Source organism: Chaetura pelagica, unplaced genomic scaffold (genome assembly GCF_000747805.2).
Source record: "Chaetura pelagica isolate M959 unplaced genomic scaffold, ChaPel_1.0 scaffold219, whole genome shotgun sequence".
NCBI lineage: Eukaryota > Metazoa > Chordata > Aves > Apodiformes > Apodidae > Chaetura > Chaetura pelagica.
The window spans coordinates 529,672-552,970 of record NW_009954552.1 but is presented as its reverse complement, the minus strand read 5'-3'; the positions used below and the strand labels follow the sequence as shown (position 1 = coordinate 552,970).

The 23,299-nt window shown below is 36.6% G+C and overlaps 1 protein-coding gene across 1 annotated transcript in view; it reads left to right on the top strand.

The window, feature by feature from the left end:
• Positions 1-6,015: 6,015 nt before the first annotated feature.
• Positions 6,016-23,299, top strand: part of PER2 (period circadian clock 2) — a 29,480-nt gene continuing 12,196 nt past the window's right edge. Inside the window, exons 1-12 of the mRNA XM_010005075.1 lie at positions 6,016-6,389; positions 6,921-6,989; positions 10,074-10,228; positions 10,783-10,904; positions 12,413-12,614; positions 14,068-14,119; positions 15,448-15,590; positions 15,925-16,003; positions 20,746-20,852; positions 21,418-21,571; positions 22,024-22,132; positions 22,517-22,648. Of these exons, the coding sequence (XP_010003377.1) occupies positions 6,016-6,389; positions 6,921-6,989; positions 10,074-10,228; positions 10,783-10,904; positions 12,413-12,614; positions 14,068-14,119; positions 15,448-15,590; positions 15,925-16,003; positions 20,746-20,852; positions 21,418-21,571; positions 22,024-22,132; positions 22,517-22,648 (1,698 nt within the window). The remainder of the gene's footprint in view (positions 6,390-6,920; positions 6,990-10,073; positions 10,229-10,782; positions 10,905-12,412; positions 12,615-14,067; positions 14,120-15,447; positions 15,591-15,924; positions 16,004-20,745; positions 20,853-21,417; positions 21,572-22,023; positions 22,133-22,516; positions 22,649-23,299) is intronic.

Here is a 23,299-nt window from a genome sequence, read left to right as displayed (position 1 = left end):
TGAAAGGTGAATCGTTACCAACTAATTGTGGAAGTAACGCTGTGCAATTCAGATTGTTATGGAACAACCTGATTCTAGATATTGTTGATAATTTTATTGCCATAAATAGAAATTTCTGACTTGCACCTCATTCCTCAAGAAAAGGAGCAAAACGTGTTTGTGTTGGCTTGCAGTGAGATGAGGAATCAATTAAATGAAAGTTGAATTTGTTTATTAAGGAAGTCTTGCAGGAAATTCTTAAGCATCTTTTGTTACTTTTTCTTACAATGAAGTCCAAGGATACTGCCATGTTGGTTTGATTTTCCCCCCCCCCTTCCTAGAAAGAGTCCTAATGAAGATACTATTTGTTCTCTCACTTGTTACAAAAAAAGGAAGCTCTCAGTATTATTGCTGGTGGAGTTCTGCAGTTAGACAAGTCACTTCTTGGATTGTTTGTTTTTCACCGTTCTTTTCTTAACATTTTGCTACTGCTAAGCATTTAATTATTGTTTAATTGCACAGAGAGATGGCACATCATTGTAGATGTTAATTTTCAGTTTTCTCTAAAATTGCCTGATACAATTAAACCCCTACTAGTTATTTGTTTTACAAATGAGAAATTTTACCATTTTGCACAACAATCATCCAGAAGACAATTGGAAACTCTTCTTGTTGATAACATCTTCAGTAAAACTGAATCCTGAGCATTAGGAATGTCTCCTATTGGTGCTAGTACATGAGTCCCCAGTTATTCACGTGTAAAGTATAGTCATAAGTTGTGGTGTCTCTTGCTTCATTTGTTCATTGTTAAGTTCATATTAGCTGCAAATGTAGACTCAGGTCTTCAGATATTCTTGTCTTACTCAGCTCTCAAGTTAGATAATTTTATCATAGAATCATTAAGATTGGAAGGGACCTTAAAGATCATCAAGTTCCAACACCCCTGCCATGAGCAGGGAACCCCACCACTAGGTCAGGTTGCACAGAACCTTGTCCAACCTGGCCTTAAAAAACAGATATTGGGGAAAATTTCTTCACTGCATAGGTTGTCAGGCACTAGAACAGGCTGCCCAGAGAAGTGGGGGAGTTGCCATCCCTTGAAGTATTTGAGAAAGATGTAGATGTGATGCTTAGGGATATGCTTTAGTGGTGGACCTGGTAATGCTGGATTAATGGTTGGACTTGATGATTTTGCCAGTCTTTTCCAACCAAAATGATTCTGTCATTATTCTTCAAGTATTTATCCATACATATTTTGATGTTTTCCTGGGACACTATCAAAGTTCAGGCTTATTCCATTGTCTTACTGCAGGATAAAGGAGCTTCTGCAACTAATGAATAACCAGAAGACATATTCTGCACATCTAACCTGGTGTATTAATGCCTACATTTGTCCTTAGTGTTTGGTGGAAGTCTTTCGCCTATTTCATAGACAGCATTAAGACTTTAAAGAGTTCTAATTTTTGCCAGAGTGCCTTTGGGAGTTTTGCTCTGCCTAGAAGAGTAGAACGTTCTTGTGAGGCAGTTGTCTCAAAATCAAGCTTAACTGGTGCCAACTTAAGACTAAAAAGTTTCATTTACAGAATCAAAACAGACAACCTCCCTTAAAAGTTCAGAAAGACATTGCAGAAAATAAAGAACAAACTGGCTTAATATACGTCTCTCACTCTAAAGAGATCTTACTCTGTTCCCACATAACTGTCTGCACTTGCTTAATTAATTTGGTATGAGATGAAGTTACCTTCCTGAAACTGTGGTAGCAGGAGGCTGGCAAAGCATGTTAGCTTTTACCTTTTTGTTCTTATTTAGTTATTGATTGGAAATTTATTCAAGCATTTAAGTGGGATGAGGATGTGCAATTTATTACGGCATTTTGACTGAGATAAGTTTCAATGTTAATTATCTCTCTGGGATGACTGACCCTCTGTGCTCCTGAAGCGTTTGCACGGTGCTTGCACATGCATACAGATGTTCCACTTAAGGTCTTCCTCTGTTTGAGAGTAAAGTCTAACTCAATGCATTAGTTCTTATCTAAAATTATAGGCACAGAGAATGGTGTAGGGTGATTTCCAGACTGCCTTCCCCCCCAATTATTCCAATCTCTTTGTAGAAAATCTATCCAAACTTGCGGCACAGATTAACATTGCCACCTTGAGGTATCTTGTCTTTATTGTTTGTTACACAAACTCTTGTTACAGAAACACTCCTCTTCCATCTATGCCCAGAGGCTCTTGGAACTCTACAATGATTTTTTTCTTGTTCCTTCCTATTTATTCTTCCTGTATTCCTTACTCTGGTATGTGCCTTTGGCTTTTGAGATTTTGAACAAAATAAATTTTGTGTAAGACTGACTTTCAGTGACATAAATATTCCAGTCCTGCCTAAAAATACTGTTCTACCTCAAGGACTTGAGCCAGTTCTCAAACGATCTCTTTAAAAAGGTCAAACTGGTATCTTCTCCATTATTGGGACAATGATTTTTGTTTCTGGCACCACTGTCTTGGGATTCCAAACTGTATCCACTGTCATGGAGGAACTGTGTAGGTACTTACTGTGGACCAAGCTGCAGAAGCTCTGGCATTTTGCTAGTTAGAGGTAGAAGTAACACAACTTAAAGATTTTCCTGACATAAGTTGCTGCCAGGTATCAAGAGGGAGAAAATCTGTGTGCTGTTTTTTTTTTTCTGTTGATGACTTTCTTAATTTGAACTCATAGCTTAAAAATAATTTAAAAATCCATGAAGTCTTACTTGTCATTGTATTAGTCAACTGTTGTTCAAGGAGGCATAGGAAATTCCTCAAAACTTACTGTACAGCCTATATGTGTATTTTTGGAGTGATTCTCTGCCACCTAAGGAAGCACTGTTGTTTCCTACCGATACCTGGCAGAAGCTAGCCTAGGTGTCAGGGAAATAGGAGAGGAGATGAAAAATAGGTGATATTTAGAGGTGGGAAAAATTACTCATTAGTGGTTTAACAGCTCATAATTTCCAACTGTAAGACTCTACCTGCTAGCTGTGACATAATTTAATTGACTCTTAAAACTTCCAGAGATTTTAGAAAAAGCTTTGGGGAAATAATTTTCCAAGGAAAGGTTTTTCCAAAAAAATACTTGTGGACATTTCTTAGGGCTGAAAATCCTGGGATGTATGTAATAGTCTTTGGCTTCAGAATTCAGGAGAAGAGGTTTCTCAGGCTTACAGACTGAAATACAAAATATTTGCATTCAGGGTAGGAAGGGTGTGGTACAATCGCCCTTCCCATAAAAACTACAATTTTCCTGATATGTGTTTCTTGTAACATTGGACTAATGATGTTTAGTCAATGTAGGGCTGTGTTAAGATTCTTCTGATGGTTAATGTTTACAAACCTATCACTAGTGATTTTCATCGTTTTTCTAAAGGGATTTAAGTTTGGCAGCCCACAGCTGCTTTTCTTTTCTCAGAGGTTTTTCCCTCTATCTCTAAAGAAATCATGTAACATAGTTTGCTGGCAGATAGTGTTGTTTTGATTACAGCAGTACATTTATATCTTGTATCTGAAGCTTTTTCTACATACCATTTGAGCAGAAAAATAGAAGGAAAACCCTACCTTGGGCACAGAATATAGTATTAATAGTGCTCAGTCTTGCCTTAAATTCCTACATGTCAGATCTCCCACTGAGTAGTTTGCTGGAGTACCTTTATTCACTGAAACCTCTGTGGAACTTCACAGCCTCCGTGCCCTCTGAGAAACAATAGCACAGATGACACAAGAGAACTGGCTTGAGACTGTGTTCACTAAGCCAGACAGATGCTCTTACTTGTGCAATACTTGAAATAGTGGTAAGAACATTTCCTGGGTGATAACGGATTAACATGTATAAAATGATGCTCAGCTTTACCATAACAGTTTGTCTTGTGAGCTGTCCAAATCAGTATTTTCAGTGCCACCTTCTATATTCACTCTCTTGAGCCCTTTGATGTTTTCACTCACTCAGCCAAAATGAGTTGTGGCCAGCCCTGCTTTGTTAAGCCCTGGCCATGATAGTTCAGGTAGTGGCATGGGTACCACTAAGCACTCATTAGGAGCATGTGTAGCGAGAGTGGGCTATATTCAGGAACATAACTTCATTTAAATGTCTATCTAAGAGAGGCAAGTGCAAGTGTGAGCTCTGTCTACCAGAGAGATTAAATCAGAGAAAAACGGTATGATCTAGCTAATCATTGGCCACCAGAGTATGTGTCAGTGTGAAATAATAATAGAGTTTCATCTAAGAGTAAATAGCCTTTTATTGCATGTTTGTTATGTAGTTTTAAAAGACAGAAGTGGCTTACCTAGCCCAGAAGACAGAGCTACTAAAGTGTAATTTCCTGCCTGTATGCTACTGTTCGATACAGTGGCATAACAGGTTCTCTGTTTAGTCTAGAATACCTGAAGTAAATACCTGCAGAAGTGAAATGTCAGTCTCTTTTACTCTACCCAGAGGTTTTTATGTCATTGCTTATAGCAAAGTACTAGTGAATAATCTTGTAAAGCAAAAAAAAAATTTAATTTATGCTTGTATACCATTGCTGATAGCTTAAATGAATGTCCTTAAACTACACTTCTTCTTTCAAATGAAAACAGATATCTTGCATATTACTTTGGTCAATCAAGGAGACAAGTAGTATTTTCTTCTGAAAAACTCAAAGTAAATGTAAAATGTCTGGAAAAACAGCAATTAGGTGGGTAAGAAAACAGTTTCAATGTTTTCTGGGGGGAGAAGGGAGTTAAATCATAGTGTGTTTTAAATTAAGTTCATGTTTTCTGTTGCAGGCTTTCTAAATATATATATATATTTGTGTGTAAAAGGAAGCTGCTGCTGTTAATAATAGCAAAACTGAGTTGCTGATATTTTTCACTGGCTTTGTTACTCCAGTCAGAGGTTTATTAGTCAATAATTGTAATATTGAATATATTAAAGGAACAAAAAAGGAGGAACAAACAGTTCTGTTGTTTTGAAAATAACTTTTTTTCCCCCTGGTGATGAATTACATTGTTCAGAGAATTTTAGTTCATGGTTTTGCAGTATTGTTGCCTCTGTGGGTTGCTGAAATAGACAAGGAAATGAGTCAGATTAAGTGTCTTGCATTATTTGATTGAACTGCTCTCTAGTACTTCTCCTGTGATGGCTTTTCAGCAATAGTATGTTCTTAATTCATTTCTGCATGCACTCTGATTTTGAGGCTGGTACATTAGAAGCAGGGGTTTGTTTTGTTTTAGGCTTGCTGCTCTAAACAATGCAGATTTCCCCCCTCCTGAATTAGTGGTAATCAGTAGATAAAATTATCCTCAGGCTTATTTGTGTCTTAGAATTTTTGTTGTTGATAAATAAGTGAGTTTATGTACTTAGTTTCCCAGTTCCTACTATATGTTTGTTCTACCTATCTCTGTTGCTTTTATATTAAAAAAAAAAGTAAAAAAATTGGTCAAAATGGCAGAACTAATGTTAAAAGGAAAAAAAAAGACTATGTATATAAAAAAAAATGCACCCATAATCAACCTCCAAACCAAGTAAGGAATCTTCTGATGTCTGAATGTGGTATTTTTTTTTGTCAAGGGAAACTGGAAGCCAGGGAATGGTTTCACTGAAAATAGTAACAACTATTGCCCAATCTAGGCAGTAAAAATTGTCAAGTATTAAGTAGGAGAGTAGAAAATAAGTGCATATTTAAAAATTTTAGGAGTTTTTAATGTTTTTTCCACTTCTTTTTGGTGTGGGTATTTACTAAAAAAATACGTTTTTCCACACTAAAACATTGTGTTTGCAATTATATTTAACATAAACTTTTCACTGTTCAAATGCTGAGTTTATTAACCCTGAATATCACTTTTATTTTAATCTGTGAGAATTCCAGATTTTCAGCAAAAACAAACAAGAAAACAGTATTTTTCTTCCTTCCCTTCCTCCTCAGATTTGTGGGTGTGTACTTTCAAACAGAATTTGTACAGAGAGAAAATTCTGAATATGGCTTGATTTGCTCTTGATCTTGGCAGTGTTTCTAATGACTGTCCCATGGACTCTATCAAGTTCGGAGGGTTCTACTCTAGCACTGAGAAGCAGAACCCTGAGCAGCAGCCTAGTACCTGTGAAAACATTTCTTCATCGTTCTGTTCAAAAGAGGAACAGAAAATGAGTGATTATTCAGGACTTGCAAATAACCATAGCCAGATGATTGCTGAAGATTCAGAAATTCAGACAAAGCCTGAACACTCTCATGAAGTTCTTCAGGAAGACATTGAAATGAGCAGTGGATCCAGTGGAAATGACTTCAGTGGAAATGACACAAATGAAAACTACTCAAGTGGGCAGGATTCTCATGGCCATGAATCTGATGAAAATGGCAAAGATTCAGCAATGCTCATGGAATCTTCAGACTGTCAGAAAAGGTAGTAGTAAATATTAAATAAATTTCATTTATTTTTTTGCCACTAAAGGCTCTTTCCATCTGACTAAAATTTCTGAATAATAACTACGGTATAAAGTGTCACTTCAGAGTGAAGCTGAGTGTTTTTGTCCACTAGTTAAATTATAATATAAATTGTGTAATGTATTATAATTCATGAAGATGTTTCTTGTGTTTCATGGCACCATCTTAATTTGACTGTTTCTTCTCATCATTGCGTGTTTAATTTGCTTAAGTATTTTCTTGTAAACCCACTTCTGTAATTGTACATCAAAAAGGATCAGTGTTTTTATGCAACTGTGCTATTTTAATCTTATAAATAATAGCTCTGTGTACAGAGCAAAGGTACAGTAAGAATAACCTTCTTAGACAAATGTGTAACAGCTATATACAAGGTAGAGCTTTTACAGCTCTCTTTCCTAGAGATCCAGACATTAATAAGAAAATACAGAGCTAGAATGAACTAGAAGTTAAGTTTCTAATACTAACCTCTTTTTATCTTTCCTTCTTCTAGCTCAAGCTCAAATGCATTTAGTCTGATAATTGCAAACTCTGAACATAATCAATCTAGCAGTGGATGCAGGTAAATTAATGTACATATATCTTGAGTTATTTGCATGTATGTGATGCTAAGTGCTGAAAACTAAATAGTGTTGTGTTCTGGTTTTTGTTTTGTTTCGTCTTAACCTGGAGGAGTATACAAGAAATCCTATCATTGATTTTCTCCCTGTCCATAATCAGCAGCATGTACTATTAACTGCTTGCCTAAATTAGAGCTTTTTGCTGCTGTTTCATGCAAGTTGTGCCATAACCTGCAATCTTACTTTGTTTTGATTTGGTAGCTTAACTCTGTCATTTTTGTGGCTCAGCTCTAGTGGGCTTTTTGCAGCTTTCCTTCAAATTTCCTGCTCTTTAGAATTTAGTCTGTAGCCCTTGCCTGGGGACAACCCAGTAGTATTTTAACATCAGAATTCACCCATTGAGTTCGGTGTGTTCTGATGTCCATCTGCCTCTCCTGTGTTCCATTCACCAGGATTGAAGCCTCCAACATCAGCTGCAGGAATTCTTCTGTATGAACTCTGCATCTGACTCTTGATAGTCTTGAGAAACCTGGTAGCATTGAGGGCTTAAATCTGGACACTTCAGAGTGCTCTAGTGTACTTGTTAGGCTTTTTTATGTCAGCTTCTGATCAGGAGACCAAAACCTGATCCTGAGCAGACCAAGGATATCTAGCTACAGCATACTGGTGTTTAGACCCCATCTGTAAATACCTACCTGAAATTGTTTCCACCTGATGCAGTTACTAAAGAAGTGGTAAAATAAAGTTACTCCTTTGCACCATTTGGTGCTTGATGGTGTTACTGTCTGTGTCTGTCTTACAGGCACCTGGAGATCTTGATCCATGCTGTATTTTCAAGTGAAAATAGTGTTTGTGTAGTTCATGTTGCTTGGTATCAAAGACAGAGTAAACCAAAGACATTTCTTAATCTTCCTTTCCCATTGATTCTATTTTCTTCATTGCAAGATTTGCAGGGGTTACTTGCTGTACTTTTTCTGGTAACACTTGATTTTAAATTTCATTAATAACTCTCTGCTGAGAAGTAAATAGGAATGCAATGGGACAATTATTTCCCCAGCTGTCAGGCACAGTGCTAGAAGGTTCAAGATCAGAATCTGATTTCTGGGAATGGGAGACTGAAGATATCTAGAGGATGATTATTAAAGAGAAGGGTAAAATAGGCTGATAAACTGTACATTTTATATTCTAGTCAAAGATTACAGAGCTTTGGATTCAGTGTTGGCACTAACCAAATAGTTAATGTAGTATCTGTATGTACATTTCCAGCACTGTCCACATAAAGCACAATTGAAAGTTCCTGTCTTTATAGAAGTTGCTTGTTTTGTCCTCTGAAGGCCAAGCCTTCCCTGTGGCTGGCTAATGTGCCGGATGGCACTGATCTTTGGAAGAACGTTTTCAAGTTGTATAACTTACTTTTTGTGGAGTCCTGTCTTCTGTATTTGCTGTTGCTTTAGGCTAATTTGGAAACGTTAATTGTCTTGCAAGAGTCTGGGCACTCTCATGAAGCATACTCGAGAGTACAAAACCAGCAGTATGCTCAGTTATTTCATAATCTTATCCCCTTCTTCTCTTTTGCTGGTGTAGAGTTCTATTAACAAGGTCCTGTTTGATTACATCAGTCCAAACTGTCAAGTCATGTTGTAGATGTGATTTTAATAAACAGCACAAACATAATGTTTCCTAAGGGAGTACTGTATGCTTTTGTTTTATCCCTTGCTATTATTTCTCAGCACAAAATGACCACTGATTAAGTGAATGCTGTGTTTTTCATAGTACGTTGTGCTGTAAGCAAGAACAATGTGTATTCTCCAGTACAAGCCTGCTTTGTCACTTCTCAGACATTTTTTATGAAATACATTCAACACCTGTCAGATGACTGCTCTACTTGATGAACTTTTCAGACTTCCCAGAAAAATCATCTTGAAAATTACCTGAAAGCTGAAGCCACTTCACTGAACACTTCAGGCACGGCAGTGCCATTGCCAAGGCCATTGTTTCTACAGTGGTTCTTAGGATAACTTCTTAGAAACTACCAGCCATGACAATTAGGTTGTAAGAGAAGACTTTCCTTTTGATAGGAAAGAGTTTATTTTCAGGAAGGTTTAAGAAAAGCTCTAGAATCTTCTTGATTGTTGTGAGTGATTAGCTTTCAAAATCTACTCAAATGAGAGAGACAAGGTGATACTGGATGTGGTGTTGGTGGATATGGTTTAGGGGAGAAATATGTAGAGAAGGGATGATGATTGGCCTCAGTGATCCCAAGGGTCTTTTCCAACCTGAATAGTTCTATGATTCTATGATTTGATTTTAACCATTTCCTACCCACCTGCCACCCATCTTTGTCATCCTCCCCCTCCCTTCCCTTCCCTCTGTTTCTCTTCCTTTTTGATTTTGTCAGCACCTTTTAATAGTGGGAAGAGACATTAGGGACTGCAAAGGAAAGTGATAATTTTGATGTTGGCACTAATAATGTCTGCAGTTTGAACTTTTACACTGAAACAGCACTTCTGAACATGCGCCTTAGAAGTGTGAATGCAGCTTCTTTCTCCAGCCTCCTCTGATTCTTTACACATTTAGTCAAGTCTTCTTATCTTATGTATTGCCATGTTTAACAGGGATATGTTGTTCCAAGGATTTCTTAATTTGTTTTGTTAACTTGATGCTCTCCTACTGCCATTCCCTTTTCAGGGACCTTTCTTATGAGAACCTGGTCGAACAGGAGGTGAAGAGCTGAATGGACCTCCTGCTTCTCTCCTTTGAAGTCCATGAACATTTCTAGGAGTTTGAATATGAAAGGAACTAAGGAAAATACCACTAAAAAGGGAGAAGGGAAACTGGCAAAAAATTTAAAACATTATCTGGTGCTTGGGTATATGTACTGTTGCACATAGAAAGTACATTTTATAATAAGACTTCAGCTGGTGGTAGATTATTCATTTTGAAGGATTCTAGCTAATTTAAGAATTGTTTTAAGTTCTCGATGTTGATACTAAGTACTTGGAAGAGTTATAGTTGGGCTTCTATGAGGATGCTGTGTCACTTCAAGTATTCAAGTGACATTTTATTTTTTGTCTTTAATCTTACAGTAGTGAACAGTCCACTAAAGCCAAAACACAAAAGGAATTGCTGAAAACATTACAAGAGCTGAAAGCTCACCTTCCTTCTGAAAAGAGAATTAAAGGCAAATCTAGTGTCCTAACAACGTTGAAATATGCCCTGAAAAGCATTAAGCAAGTTAAAGGTAATTAAGTATGATACTGCCTAGGTAATGCCGACCTGGCTAAAATTAAACATTTAAAATAGAAATGTAAATGTGGTTGTCTGTTTTTTTTATTGTTATTATGTTTATTATGTTATTATTACTATGTTTGAAAATCTCTCTAAACAGACATTTTCATGGTGTTCCCATTTATTGGCTGTGCTAACTTGTGTTCCTTTGGAAGCTAAAGCAGCTCCCTAGATGCTTGATATTTTACAGTTTTGTTTGTGTTTTTTTTTAGTTAGAAAATTAATTTGAAAATAACTTAAAATTTCATATTATTTGAACTGTCAAGCAGACCAAAAGGTATGATCATTTGCATATGGCTTTATTAATTGGGTAAATTTGTTAGGGTTATATTGAGTTACTGATGAGGAAGCACTACTGAGGAAAAACTAATTTGGAGTAGTACCTAGAGTTCCCAACTGTCCATCCTGTGCTTATGCCAAGAAAGATTTTGTCCACTGCTTCTAGGCTGGATGCTCATTAATGAGGTTTTAAATTCTGAATATAAATTGTTTCATGTTCCCATGTAGCTAATGAAGAGTATTACCAATTGTTGATGATTAATGAATCCCAGCCTGCTGGACTCAATGTGTCATCTTACACGGTGGAAGAAGTTGAAACTATAACCTCAGAACACATCATGAAAAATGCAGTGAGTATGGTGACCAAGTCTACAGTGTGTATTGGACAGTGTGTCCAAGACTGGAATCTTCAGGCATGTCTCCCTTTTTTATAAATTAGGAGTTGGTAGCTAGGCCAATCCACTGAAAGAAGCTGGCTTTTCCTTTCCAAGGGATGTTGAGTAGAAACTCTGAGCCTTTACAGACTTTGCCAATAGCACCTTGATCTAAGTTGTTTTTGTTTTCTGTCAGTTAGGAGAGAAATAAGTAGTCTAGACTCGTGGTCCTCTGAATTGTACCTCATACTTAGAGATGATTGTGTAACATAAATCAGCCTCTCTGTGATATAATGCACTGAGACATAATTAGTTTCCATTTTAGGACACCAGCTAAAGTTGGAGAGTAACTCGTTCCGAAATTTAGTCAAGTTCTTTGTCTTAGTGTGACTTGAAAAGTGATAGAAGTGTTAGAATCACTGTGTGTTGTGTCCTGTTCGGTGGCATTTCTCTAGTCCTTGCAGTTGGTACAGACTTAGTATGTGATCCAGCGATACTGTGTGTTCTCACCTAGATAAGAAGAGTTATGACCAACAATGTAGCTTTTAGCAGGAAAATTTTTGTCAGTATTGTTTTTTCTAATTATTTTCCACGTTTCCAGTGTTTTATGGGTATGTTATGGAATCTTCAAAAAAAGAATTGCATCTAAACTTACTAGACTGCCTTCCACTATTTTTTTCCTGAAGCCACTGCTTTAATATATGGTGTTCTGAAATCAATAAAATAATGCCATGATGGGGGATGTTCCCTAGCTTGAAGTAGGTGGGTTTTGTTGTACCTGTGAAAGGGTTGTCCACAAGGTAAATAAATAGGAATATAAATACAACAGAGAACTAGAGCCAGATATCATAAACATTGTTCAGTTGAACTGAAGCTCCTGAGCTTGAGTTCTGACAACAGCTCTTAAGTTTGTGTGTAGTTTTAGTGGATAGATCAGCACTGGCTGTGACGCAGGAAGCTTTTCTGTGCTAAGAAGAAAACAAACAGAAAATGATACAAATGAAGTGCATGTATGGTTGTGGTGGACTTTTTCTTTTTTTCCATCTATCAACTCATTATTTTAACAAGTGGTTTAGAGCACTTTTTTTCATTTTGCAGTGAGCGGACAAGATAACATAAGCAGCCTTTTGCAAAACAGTTGAATTTCATAAATGTAAAATATGCCTGTAAAAAGCATGAGGAAAATGTGAAGCTTTATAGCTGGAATCTCTTTAATTCTTAATTTGTAAATTCATTCTGCATCGTAAAATTTTAGGCAATTATATTTAGGGCTTGTAGCTGATTGCATCATTCAAAAAGTGTACTGGCTGTGTCTACTTCATGAATTTTATTGCTTCCTAAACAGAAGTGGTTTAAAGCTATTTCCTTAATTTTTATTTTTAATTTATCAGTGCTTTTTATATCTGAAGTGTTTTTCCAAGAAATACATACTAGATTGAAGAATGTTTTAAACTGTCTAAATAACTTGAAATTTTTGTTTTTAGGATATGTTTGCTGTTGCTGTTTCCTTGATTACTGGGAAAATTTTGTACATCTCTGATCAAGCTGCTTCTATTCTCCGCTGTAAGAGGGGTTGTTTTAAAAATGCCAAATTTGTGGAATTCTTGGCACCTCAGGATGTCAGTGTGTTCTATACTTCTACTACCCCATACAGATTACCCTCGTGGAATATTTGCAACAGAGCTGGTGAGTGGTCTCAAGAGCAAATAGTTCTCTGACCCTCTTGCAGTGATGTAAATACTTAAACTGATTTTTAATGTCTTTTTATCCTTCTCCACCACTTTTTGAGGTTATAACACAGATGTATTATTGGAACATCTCTGGATAATACTAGATGTATAACGCACTTGTATAAATCAGCAAGGCTTGTCCGTGGGCTCAAAGTCTTGTAAATGTCATTGTTTATTGGCCCCTTTCATCCACATGATGAATGAAAGCAAAGTAGGTGTTAATGCTGAGTAGCAGGTTTGCCTTCCACTTTCACTAGCAATCAAATGACCACATATTTTCTTTAATCTTTTATTCAGATACAAGGGGGGGAATATTCTGTCTCCTTCCTTTTAAAGTAGTTATGATTTGAATACTGAACACCTTGATTACAGTGTAGAAAGGTGTATTTCAGCTACCATCACTGTGCATTTGCCAAGGTTAATCATATCTCTGTTCTTTTAGCCTTAGAAAAATGTTGTTAGGCATGCTAATGGTGTTAGGTGAACAATTAGATGTCTTGTAGCATTTGATATTTGCTTGTGGGTGGATTGTTTTACTAGTGTAGCTACAGCTGTTAGGAACTGAGAAATCGCTGCCAAATATTTTAACCAAACAGTTGAAATTCAAGGTCTGCTCTAAGTATTTGAAATTCCAATTCATTTGTATGTTATGTCTAATAAGTAAAGTCAGATTGTGAATCATATTCCATCTAAAAAGCAATAATAAATATGTACTAAGTAATACATACATAAAGCAGGTCAGAAGGGACCTTGTGAGATCTCTAGGCCAACCTTTGGCTCAAAACAGGATCACTAGTGAATTCTGATCATGTGATCCTAATTACCGGTATTACTCAGATATACATATTTTTCCTGTAGCATTTTCTATAGTTTATTTTATGCTTGTGTATGCCTTCAAATTAGAAAAATAGAGTAAGTGGAACTAGGTACACTAGCCCATGTATCAGCTGCCATAGAATAGAATATCCAAAACTATCACACACTGGGGCCTTTTAAAGACCAGATCTTGCCTTGAAAATCACTTTGGGGCTGCTTTATAAAAGGAGGGAAGTAGACTTAAAAGGTAAGAGGAAACCTTAATGAAAAATAACTTCTTTTTGGGAGGGAGGAGGAGTTGAGGGCAGTTGGTAAATAGATTAGATGCTCTAGCCATCCTAGTGCCTTTCTAAGAAAAAGGTCCAATTTTAGGGTCCCAGATAATAAAACATAAGCAAACAGCTGTGATTCACAGCTGAATGGTATTCATATTTAGTTGCTTATGAAGTACATTGTTTAGCAAATACATACTTCAAGGAACATCAACTTTTAAAGTAATTCAACTTTTATCATGTAAGGAAAAAGTCTTGTTTTAAATATCATAATCTTGTAGTAATTTTTAACTTGGTATGAAATATGTTTAACATTTCTAGAGTCTTCCACCCAGGACTGCATGGAAGAGAAATCTTTTTTTTGTCGCATCAGGTAAGACAACAATACTACAAAGCTCAGTGTAGTATTATGAAACCATGTGTTGGAAAAGTATTTGACTTTTATGTGAATCATATGGTATGTAAGTTTCTTGCTTTTCCATGCTGTGAATATAAGGCAAAACATACGCAAGTTCTCTGGTTGATTAACTTGTAGAAACTACAGAGAAAACTGCAAAGTGAGTTCAGGAACCTGCATCTTACAAGTTAATCAGTGTGACTATTGACCTTTGCACCCTAAGAGAAGCTAATCTGGTACCTCCTACTACTATGGCAAGTCTTCAGTTCAGGAAAATTGCGTTGTTCTATTCAGCACCTGCTACAGAGTCTTTGTCATTCTAGAAGATTAATCTTAAATTTAGCTCAGATGTCCTGTAGAGTAAGATACGTGAGAGTAACTTGTTTGTTTTGCGGTTACTAGATGACAGTTCCTTTGATTTTGCTTTTCTGTCTTCTTCTCTTGCCCCCACTCCCTTTAGTTGCTTTTATTTATGAAATGCTGACAAATTACTCCATGTTCTTTCTTGTGTATTTTGATTTCTTGCTGCTGGTTGCCTCTCTGGGAGTATTTCGGAAAACAATGACTGTTCCTATTACTTAGTTACTTCTGGAGTAAATAAATATTTGTCCTTAAGTAAACTTTACAAAGTTAAGAGACAATGCACTGCTCTAGAGTGTCAGAGTGGATGTACTGTAAAGGTACTGCTGATGTTATTGTAGACTTTTTTGTCTGAATAACATTGGTTGCAGAAGTTACAGTTTTATAAAGCTATGCCATTGTAAACTTATTACAGCTGGATATTTTTTGGGCACTGTGTAAATGGTTATTTTCATTACTATGCATTGAATTGTTTTAAGTAAACACCTGTTATAGGTAAGAACTGAGTCTTCATTCTTTTAAAATCTGGATAAACACTAAGTAAAAGAAGGTCTTTATCTTAACTGAGGGTATATAGCAATCTAAATAAAATACAACTATGAATTCCTTTGAAAGGTATAATGTCACAGATTAATATTGGATCAATACAATAACTTTATCACAAGAGGTGGGTCTTTCTTTTTTGATCAAATTTCCATTTAAAGCAATTTTTTCAGGCAGTAGAGAGAACCATGCCTTCTTTATTTCAGGTGGTAGGCAAAGGATGCCATCAGAATTAGGTTCTCTTCTACCAAAGAGAAGAATTCAGAAAGTTAAATTCTTGGGTGCAATTTTAGGAGCTATTATGCAGTCCTTGCATCATGAGAAAATGGCAATAGAGAAATTAGAATGTTGTTTAGCATAAGGTGAATCTGTTGAAATAATTTACTCTGCTTCATTTTTAGTGCAGGGAAGGAGCGTGAAAATGAGATTTGCTATCTCCCATTTCGGATGACTCCTTACCTGATCAAAGTGCAAGACCCAGAAATAGCAGAGGACCAGCTGTGCTGTGTGTTGCTCGCAGAAAAAGTACATTCTGGTTATGAAGGTAATTCTTTGAATGCACGAAGTCTAGTTTGGTTTCCCCAAAATATGAACTGCTCTATGTTCTGCTACAGAAATTTCCGTACAGTGTAGCCCAACTGAACTTTAGCTAAAGAAAATCCGTTGTATGAGTTACTGTCGTTATCTTGGGCTTGGTCAAAGTTAAAGATAATTGCTTCTGTTCTCTGCCCTTGCTGAATGGCTGCCCTAGCAAGCTGCCTTCCTACATCCTCTTAGACCTCTGGATTTTACTCAGTATTTAATAGAAATGTGTATCTTGAAGTATTTTATGTATGCAAAAAACCCATGTGTTAATCTGTTCTTATTTTTCCTCTCAGCACCCAGAATTCCTCCTGACAAAAGAATTTTTACAACTACTCACACACCAACCTGTTTGTTTCAGGATGTAGATGAAAGGTACATTTAAAAAATTATGTTTTTCAATGTACTGATAAGAATGTTATCCAGTATTTTTACAGGTGTGTTTAGGATTTAATTGTCTCTGGAGTTAAAAAATCATGTGACTACTGAAGAGTGTTTTAGCTAAAGAAAAGTACATTTCTCAATTTTTGTTAAGCATGAAGACACATTACACTGTGGTATTTAAATGTGCTAGCAACTTGTTCTTTCAATTTCCTTCTGTCTGGGGCAAATCTGGACAAAAATTCCATGGAAGAAAGCAATACTCAGGAAAATTCCTGTGCTAACAGTCATTACCTGTGTGAAACTTTTACAAAATCATGGAATGGTAGAGATTGGAAGGGACCTCTGGAGATCATCTAGTCTGGTGCTCCTGCCCTAAAGCAGGTTCACATAGAGGAGATGGCACTGGTGGGTTTTGAATGCCTCCAGAGAAGGAAAGTCCACAACCTCTGGACAGCTTGTTCCAGTGCTCTGTAATGCTCAAGGTCAAGATGATTTTCCTCACATTTAAGTGGAACCTCTTATTTGGCTCCATCCTCCTGTCACCCACCCTGCAGATTATTATAAGCATTAATAAAATTCCCCCTCAGTCTTCTTTTCTCCAGGCTAAACAGACCCAGATGTCTTAGCCTTTCCTCATAAAAGAGGTGTTCCAGTCCCCCAGTCATCTTAGTAGCCCTCCACTGGACTATCTGCAGTAGGTTTTTCATTGTACTGGGGAGCCCAGAACTGCACACAGCACTCCAGATGTAACCTTACCAGGGCAGAGTAGAGGGAAAGAATAACCTTGACCTGCTGGGCATACTCTTAATGCACTCCAGGTGCCATTGGCCTTCTTGGCCACCAAGGGCAGATTGCTGGCTCAAGGTTAATTTGTCCACTAGAACTTGAAGGTCCTTCTGCCCAGAGCTGCTTTTCAGCAGGTCAACCCCTAACCTGTACTCGTGCATGGGGTTATTCCTACCAAGGTGCAGGACCCTACACCTGCCTTGGAACTTCATGAGGTTGTTCTTTGCCCAGCATTCCAGCCTGTCCCAGTCTTGCTGAACACCAGCACAAATCTTCAGTGTGGGTTTAGGTTTGTTTTCTTTTAGTTTGATCGTATTAATAACAAGCAATATGCTGCTGTCACTTTCTGCTGGTCCAGATGCAACTAGAGGTATCTTTTAAATGCAACACTAGTTCTTTAAAGAAAACAAACAAACAAACAAAACAACAAACAAAAATACCCAATCTGTATTCTTTGTTCAAACTGCACTCTTCATAGTTCATGGTGTTATTGTCTTTATACAAAAACTACTCAAAGTCTACTGGCTGAAGACTTCACATTGCTTTGACAATCATGGAAGCCAATTAAAATAAGTATTCACATGTCAGAGTAGAACCCAATATGCTGCCTGTGATCTTAAGGCATGCAGAGGCTCAGAAACTAAGGTGTAAACCAGGCTTCCCTTTAGTCTTCTGGCTTGCTTTTGCCTGGGGTCTTTCAGAGGATGTTTATGTGATGGAAATGTGACATCTATGAGAAGAACTTCTTCAAAGTTAGAAGTGTACATGGTTGAGGAAGAGATGATAATCTCAACAAGCTTTAAGGGCACAGATGCACTACAGAATGTTAGAGTGTTTTCAAGACTTGACAAGTGTATTCACTTGTGTCTGAATTGAAAACACAGGCTACCTATTCCCTTTCTATCTCTCCCTCTTTCCTTGTTGAATTTGGTATTTTCTTCATGCTGCTGTTTTGTGGAATTTTTTGTTCTTTTTCTCTCCTTAGTGAAAGTTAAGTTGGTTGCAATAGTAGCATCTGACTTGTGAAATTCTCCCTTCCTTTCATTTTTAAGCATTTTAAGAATGCTGAAACTTTCTTTGTAGGTCTGAATGAGGAGGATGTCTGCAGACAGAGTAGCAGTATAATGGATAGCTTAGGATTATCTGAGGTATATTTTGGGTTTCTGAAGAAATTCCCTGTTCTTGGCAAAATCTTTAACTGCAGCAAAATAAAGAGGGATTGGGGGGAAAAGGAGGTTACCTGGAGATTTCCCAACCTGGAGCTGTTAAGGGGAAAAAAAAATTACTGTTTGACTTTTGAGACAATTCATCTGCAGAGAGGTCAGGTCCGTCAGTATCACTGCAGTGTGCATGAGTTTCATTCAACAAGAATTGCCAGAGGTGGCTATTGGAGATTACGGTAGAAGATGACTGTGGCTAATCAGCAAGGCTAAGTTTGGACTCTTAAGGCAGAGCTATTTTTGGCTACCTTGTGCAGACACTGTGGCTTGTTGTGAGAATTCCTGTGAGGTAGAAGATGTAATGCTGACAAACTGTTTTGCCTTGTTACGATTTTTACAGTCTCTCTAAAAAGTGTAACTTGTCAATAGAACTGTGTACTCCGGTAGAGCTCTGTCCTCTTCATGGATTTTTCTCCCTCATTCCCACACGTGCTCCAAGCCATGCACTTGATACGTGTGATAAGTGTAAGGAGTTCGAAATAGCTGGCTATGGAGTGATCTTAGTAAATTAATCTGAAGCAATTTCCTATTTAACTCACAATAAGAATATAAAGAGACTTCTTATTCATGTTGTTTTGACACTTCAAATGTCATTTTATAAAATACAAACTAAGTTTGCTGACTCCTCAAGAGCCATTCTTATGCCATATATGCATTTGGATTCATAAAATGAGTTTATTAACTTAAACTCTGAGTTATTTTGAGCTATTATGAGGAAGCATAGTGTTGCTGAGGGACTGCCTCAGATACAGCACTGTGTGATTACAGAAGTGCTGACTGGGAGGGCCTGCTGGAGGTCTCTGTTCCATCCTTTTGCTTGAAATGAAGCTGTTGCCCAGTTCTTCTAGGTCAGGTCAGCTGTGATCTTGTCTCAGTAATGCCTGAAAAACTCCCGAGACAGAAATTTCACAATGCCAATGCAAAACTCTTCCTGTTTTGTTCTACTGACTTTGTTAAAAAACTTTCCCTAACATCCAGCATAAGCTTTCCAGACTGCAGTCTGGGTCATTGTCCATAGTTTTATTGTCTGACACAACCAAGAAAATTTAAGTCTTTGTAACTCCTCTTTCCAGTAGTTGTAGGAAGCTCCTGGATTGTCTCTAGCCTCTTCATTGGAACAGGCGAGCCCAACTCAATCTCTACTTATCAGTCTTAGATTAGAATGTATCCTTGCCTCTTCCAGCGATCTTTGTAGAAGAATAAAAATGTGCTGGGGATTTTTTTTCATGCAGAAAAGTGAATGGATTTACATCTTTCTTTATAACTAGCCTAATAAACTTTAAAATTTATTAATAAAGTTTAAAAGTTTAAAATTTGATCCCTTTTAGAGTAGATGTTGTGTCACAGCACAAATGTAGGGTTTGCCAGGCTTTTATAAATGAGGCAAAGAATAGAAACAGTGCAAACAAAAACTTGTTTTCTTCTACTTTTTACAATGTTATTTGATGAAGTCCTAGCTGAAGTAATTCAGAATTGGTTGGTATTTTAAATTCCTCTAATAATGTAACTTTTATGTTCTTTGAACTCAACAACGTTTTTAAATGTCAGTGTGTCAAAATGATTTGGTATGAGTTTCATGCCAGTTTCAGCTTTGTGAAGTTGATGCTTACGTAATTCAAAAGCTTATAAAACATATTATTTAACTAACTTTTTCAACAATAAAGCATTAGTTGCTATCCTCATTTCTCCTGAATGTCTCAGCCTCTTTGCCAGGAGGGTATATTTGATGTTTGGGGAACTGGTCTAATTTCAGTGGGTTATTGAAGGTGCAGTCTTGAAGGCATTTGTCCCATAATACATTTCAATTCCAGGGCATCACAAATCCTCTGTCTTTGGCATGTTACAGCCAGGTTCTTCATTAAAGCTTCTCAGATACCTGATTATCTTTCTACTCCTGAGCCTTTGTCAGTGAGTGGGGCTGGGTTTGTAAGATGACTTGTTGGCATCTGGTAACTTCTAAGTAGTATTGACTTAATGCTTGCTTTTTTTTTTTTTTTTTTTTTTTTTCCAAACCATACTTTTGGCAGTTAGTTTTCAGGGTAAGGTACAAGCTGACATTAGTGAACTCTCACTCTGTCTCCTTAATAGTAATGTCTTTAGTGATCAGTAAAAATTATTTCCTCAATAAATGAGTGAGTGACATTGTCAGGAGTGCTCATTGGTAATGTGCAGGAATTTGGTAACTTTACTTTTACTTTTCTCTTCAAATCAATAAACTTGCTTGCTCCCTTGCAGCTCCTGTATGAGTTGAACTCTTGACCTGCCTGGGAGAAAGTTTCCTTGAGTCCTAGTCAACTACCCTGTTGCTAGTTTAGCTGTAGTAATCCTGTGATTCTTAGCCTTGGCTTGCAGCCCACAGATTTAGGTACTATTTACCTTCATGAGAGTTTTACAAGATTAAACTTTATTAATACTCTTTTAAAATTAGGGTAAGTATTTATCCTCTAGAGCAAGGCAGCATAGAAAAGACAGAACTGCTGCAGCAGACTTCTCAGTTTGGTCTGATCAGGTTGTTTTACTTAGTTACCAAAGTACCCCACAAACAAAACCCCCATGTTCAAAGACTATTACACCTTTTAAGTTTGCACTGCTAGTTCCACAAGTTTAAACTTAAAATAATTTGTTTTCTTTATGTGAAAAAGAAAAAATGAAACTTAAAATAGAAGCATTTTAAAGATAAAATATAAATTTATTTAACTTTTTTTTCCTTTGTTTTTCTTTTCCCAGAGCAGTACCTCTGTTGGGATACCTACCTCAAGACTTAATAGGAACACCAGTCTTGGTGCATCTTCACCCAAGTGACAGACCCTTAATGCTAGCAATTCACAAAAAAAGTATGTAATCTCTCACTGTGGCAGAAGTTGTTGTGTTTTTTTTTTCTAAAATTGATTAATGATGACTACAAAGAGCTCAAAGTAGTAAATTTTTCTGCAGGTAAGTACTGGATCCTTTACAACTTGATTCTTAATGCAAATAGATAAAATTTAGAATACAATGTCAAGTTTTATATGAAGCACATGTCTGCTGTAAACCAACTGTAAATTAGTATTTCATACATAGAGAAAATGTGTGTGATAATGCAATTTTTTAAGTCATACTTTAAATTGAAGTCTGTCTTATTTAATAAAGAAGAAAATTAGAGTAATTAATTTGTTAAAATTGCAAAGCATAAAGCTGATATCATAGTTAGCTTATTTTTAAAAGTTATTGACATGGTCCAGTAAATTATGAATGTCTGCTTCTTCTGGCAGCCCAGCATTTCTAAATATACAGACATGTCTGGTATTTTTTCCTTCAAATATCATCTCCCTCTTTTGCAATTCATTGTAAAATCCTGAATCATTAAGCAAAATTGTGCCAATATTAATCTGAAATTTCTTTCTGAATCACTCATTACAGTACTCCAGTACGGAGGGCAGCCTTTTGACTATTCACCAATCAGGTTTTGCACTAGGAATGGAGATTATATCACCATGGACACGAGCTGGTCCAGTTTCATCAACCCTTGGAGTCGGAAAGTTTCATTTATTATTGGACGACACAAAGTTAGGACGTAAGTCAAACTGTTGTAGCTTTAAAATATATATAGTTGTTTGGTTTTTTTCTTCCCCTCCCATGGTGTTTACACAGTGATCCTTAAGAAAGATATAAGGGATTTTCAGGATGGGGGCGAAAAAATCACACATACAAATTGCTTCCTTTTTAAATTTAGATTTTGTGATGTAATAACTGCTCCTTTTTAAATTTAGATTTTGTGATGTAATAAATTAATAAAAATAAAAATAAATTTGAAGTCTTTTAAATTCTGCCAGTACTTGTTTCAGAAGAGGGAAGTCATGCACAAAGTGAGTAAGGGAATGTGTTTCATCAGATTCAGAGGTTGTAGATGTAAGAGAATAAGCATCAGATTCTGTTTACTACCTATAGATGGTAAATTGAAGTTATGGTCTCTTTAATTGAAAAACTTGCATTTGTGATGAGCTGGGATATGTTTTGTTTATGCAGGGGTCCCTTAAATGAAGATGTCTTTGCTGCTCCCAACTATACAGAGGATAGAATCCTTCATCCCAGCGTTCAGGAAATCACTGAGCAAATATACCGGCTATTATTGCAGGTACAGCATGTGCTTCCATGTTACCTGTTTCATTTCCCACTGACAAAAGGGCATTTATCTTTTTGTGATGTTTTGTTTAGCTGTCTACTAGTGTACTGAAATTTCTGGCTACAATCCTGGAAATTATTTACACTGATAATTACCAGACAAGATGTATTAAATTATGTTAAAGCTCCAGTTGATATTTTAAGGACTTCAGGCAGCTATGGAGTCCTCAAGAAAAAACAAAACCAAACAAACAAAAAACCAGCAAAACAAAACACAACCCCAAACCTAAAATAAATCCTTTTTTCCTTACATGGTATTACTGGTAATAATTTCAGTTTTGTTTAAAGCTGCTGTGCTGAGAAATGTGTGTGTATATTTATATTTTGTTATTAACAGCCTGTACACAACAGTGGATCCAGTGGCTATGGAAGTCTTGGTAGCAATGGTTCCCATGAGCACTTAATGAGCGTGGCATCTTCCAGTGACAGCACAGGAAATAATAATGAAGATACTCATAAGGATAAACCAGTAGGTTTGGGTTTTCATACTCAAGGATGGGGCACAAAACAAACTAGTAAAAATGGGTTGGTTTTTTTACTTGTAATTTAACTCTTTCAGATTACAGGTGGAAGAAAGTATTAAGGAAAAAAGTAGTATCTTCGTTTAACATGGAAAAAACCTTTCTGTCTAAGGGGAATAAACAATTCTGGTGTAGATCAGGTCTCAGAGTACTGAAGAACAGCTATAGCTCTTAAAGTCAATGGGTATAAATAATTTAAACTTGCACAGTGTGTTAATCTAATATCTGTTATATATTATATGCTATGTTTCTGGGAAAAGCAACTGAGTGCTTAAAAGCTGTTTCTTTTGGGAGGGGAAAGTCTGTAATCCTTGTTTTCCCAAATGAAACTAAGAAACGAAAAATGCAGTAATACCTGCATAACTGAGTGATAGCTTGACCTTGATCAATTTTTATGTTGCAAAATATATAATATTGAATGAAACCAATGGAATGGAATAAAATACACTTTTTTTTAGCTTAAGATGTAACTGTACTGTAGGTTGGGCCATTGTTGTATCCAGTGGATAGGGAGGTGGAACTTTTGAAGTTTCATCAGTCTGAACAAAACAGGTGTCAAATTTGTGCCTGTGTTTAAGACGACTATTCCATAGGTAAAG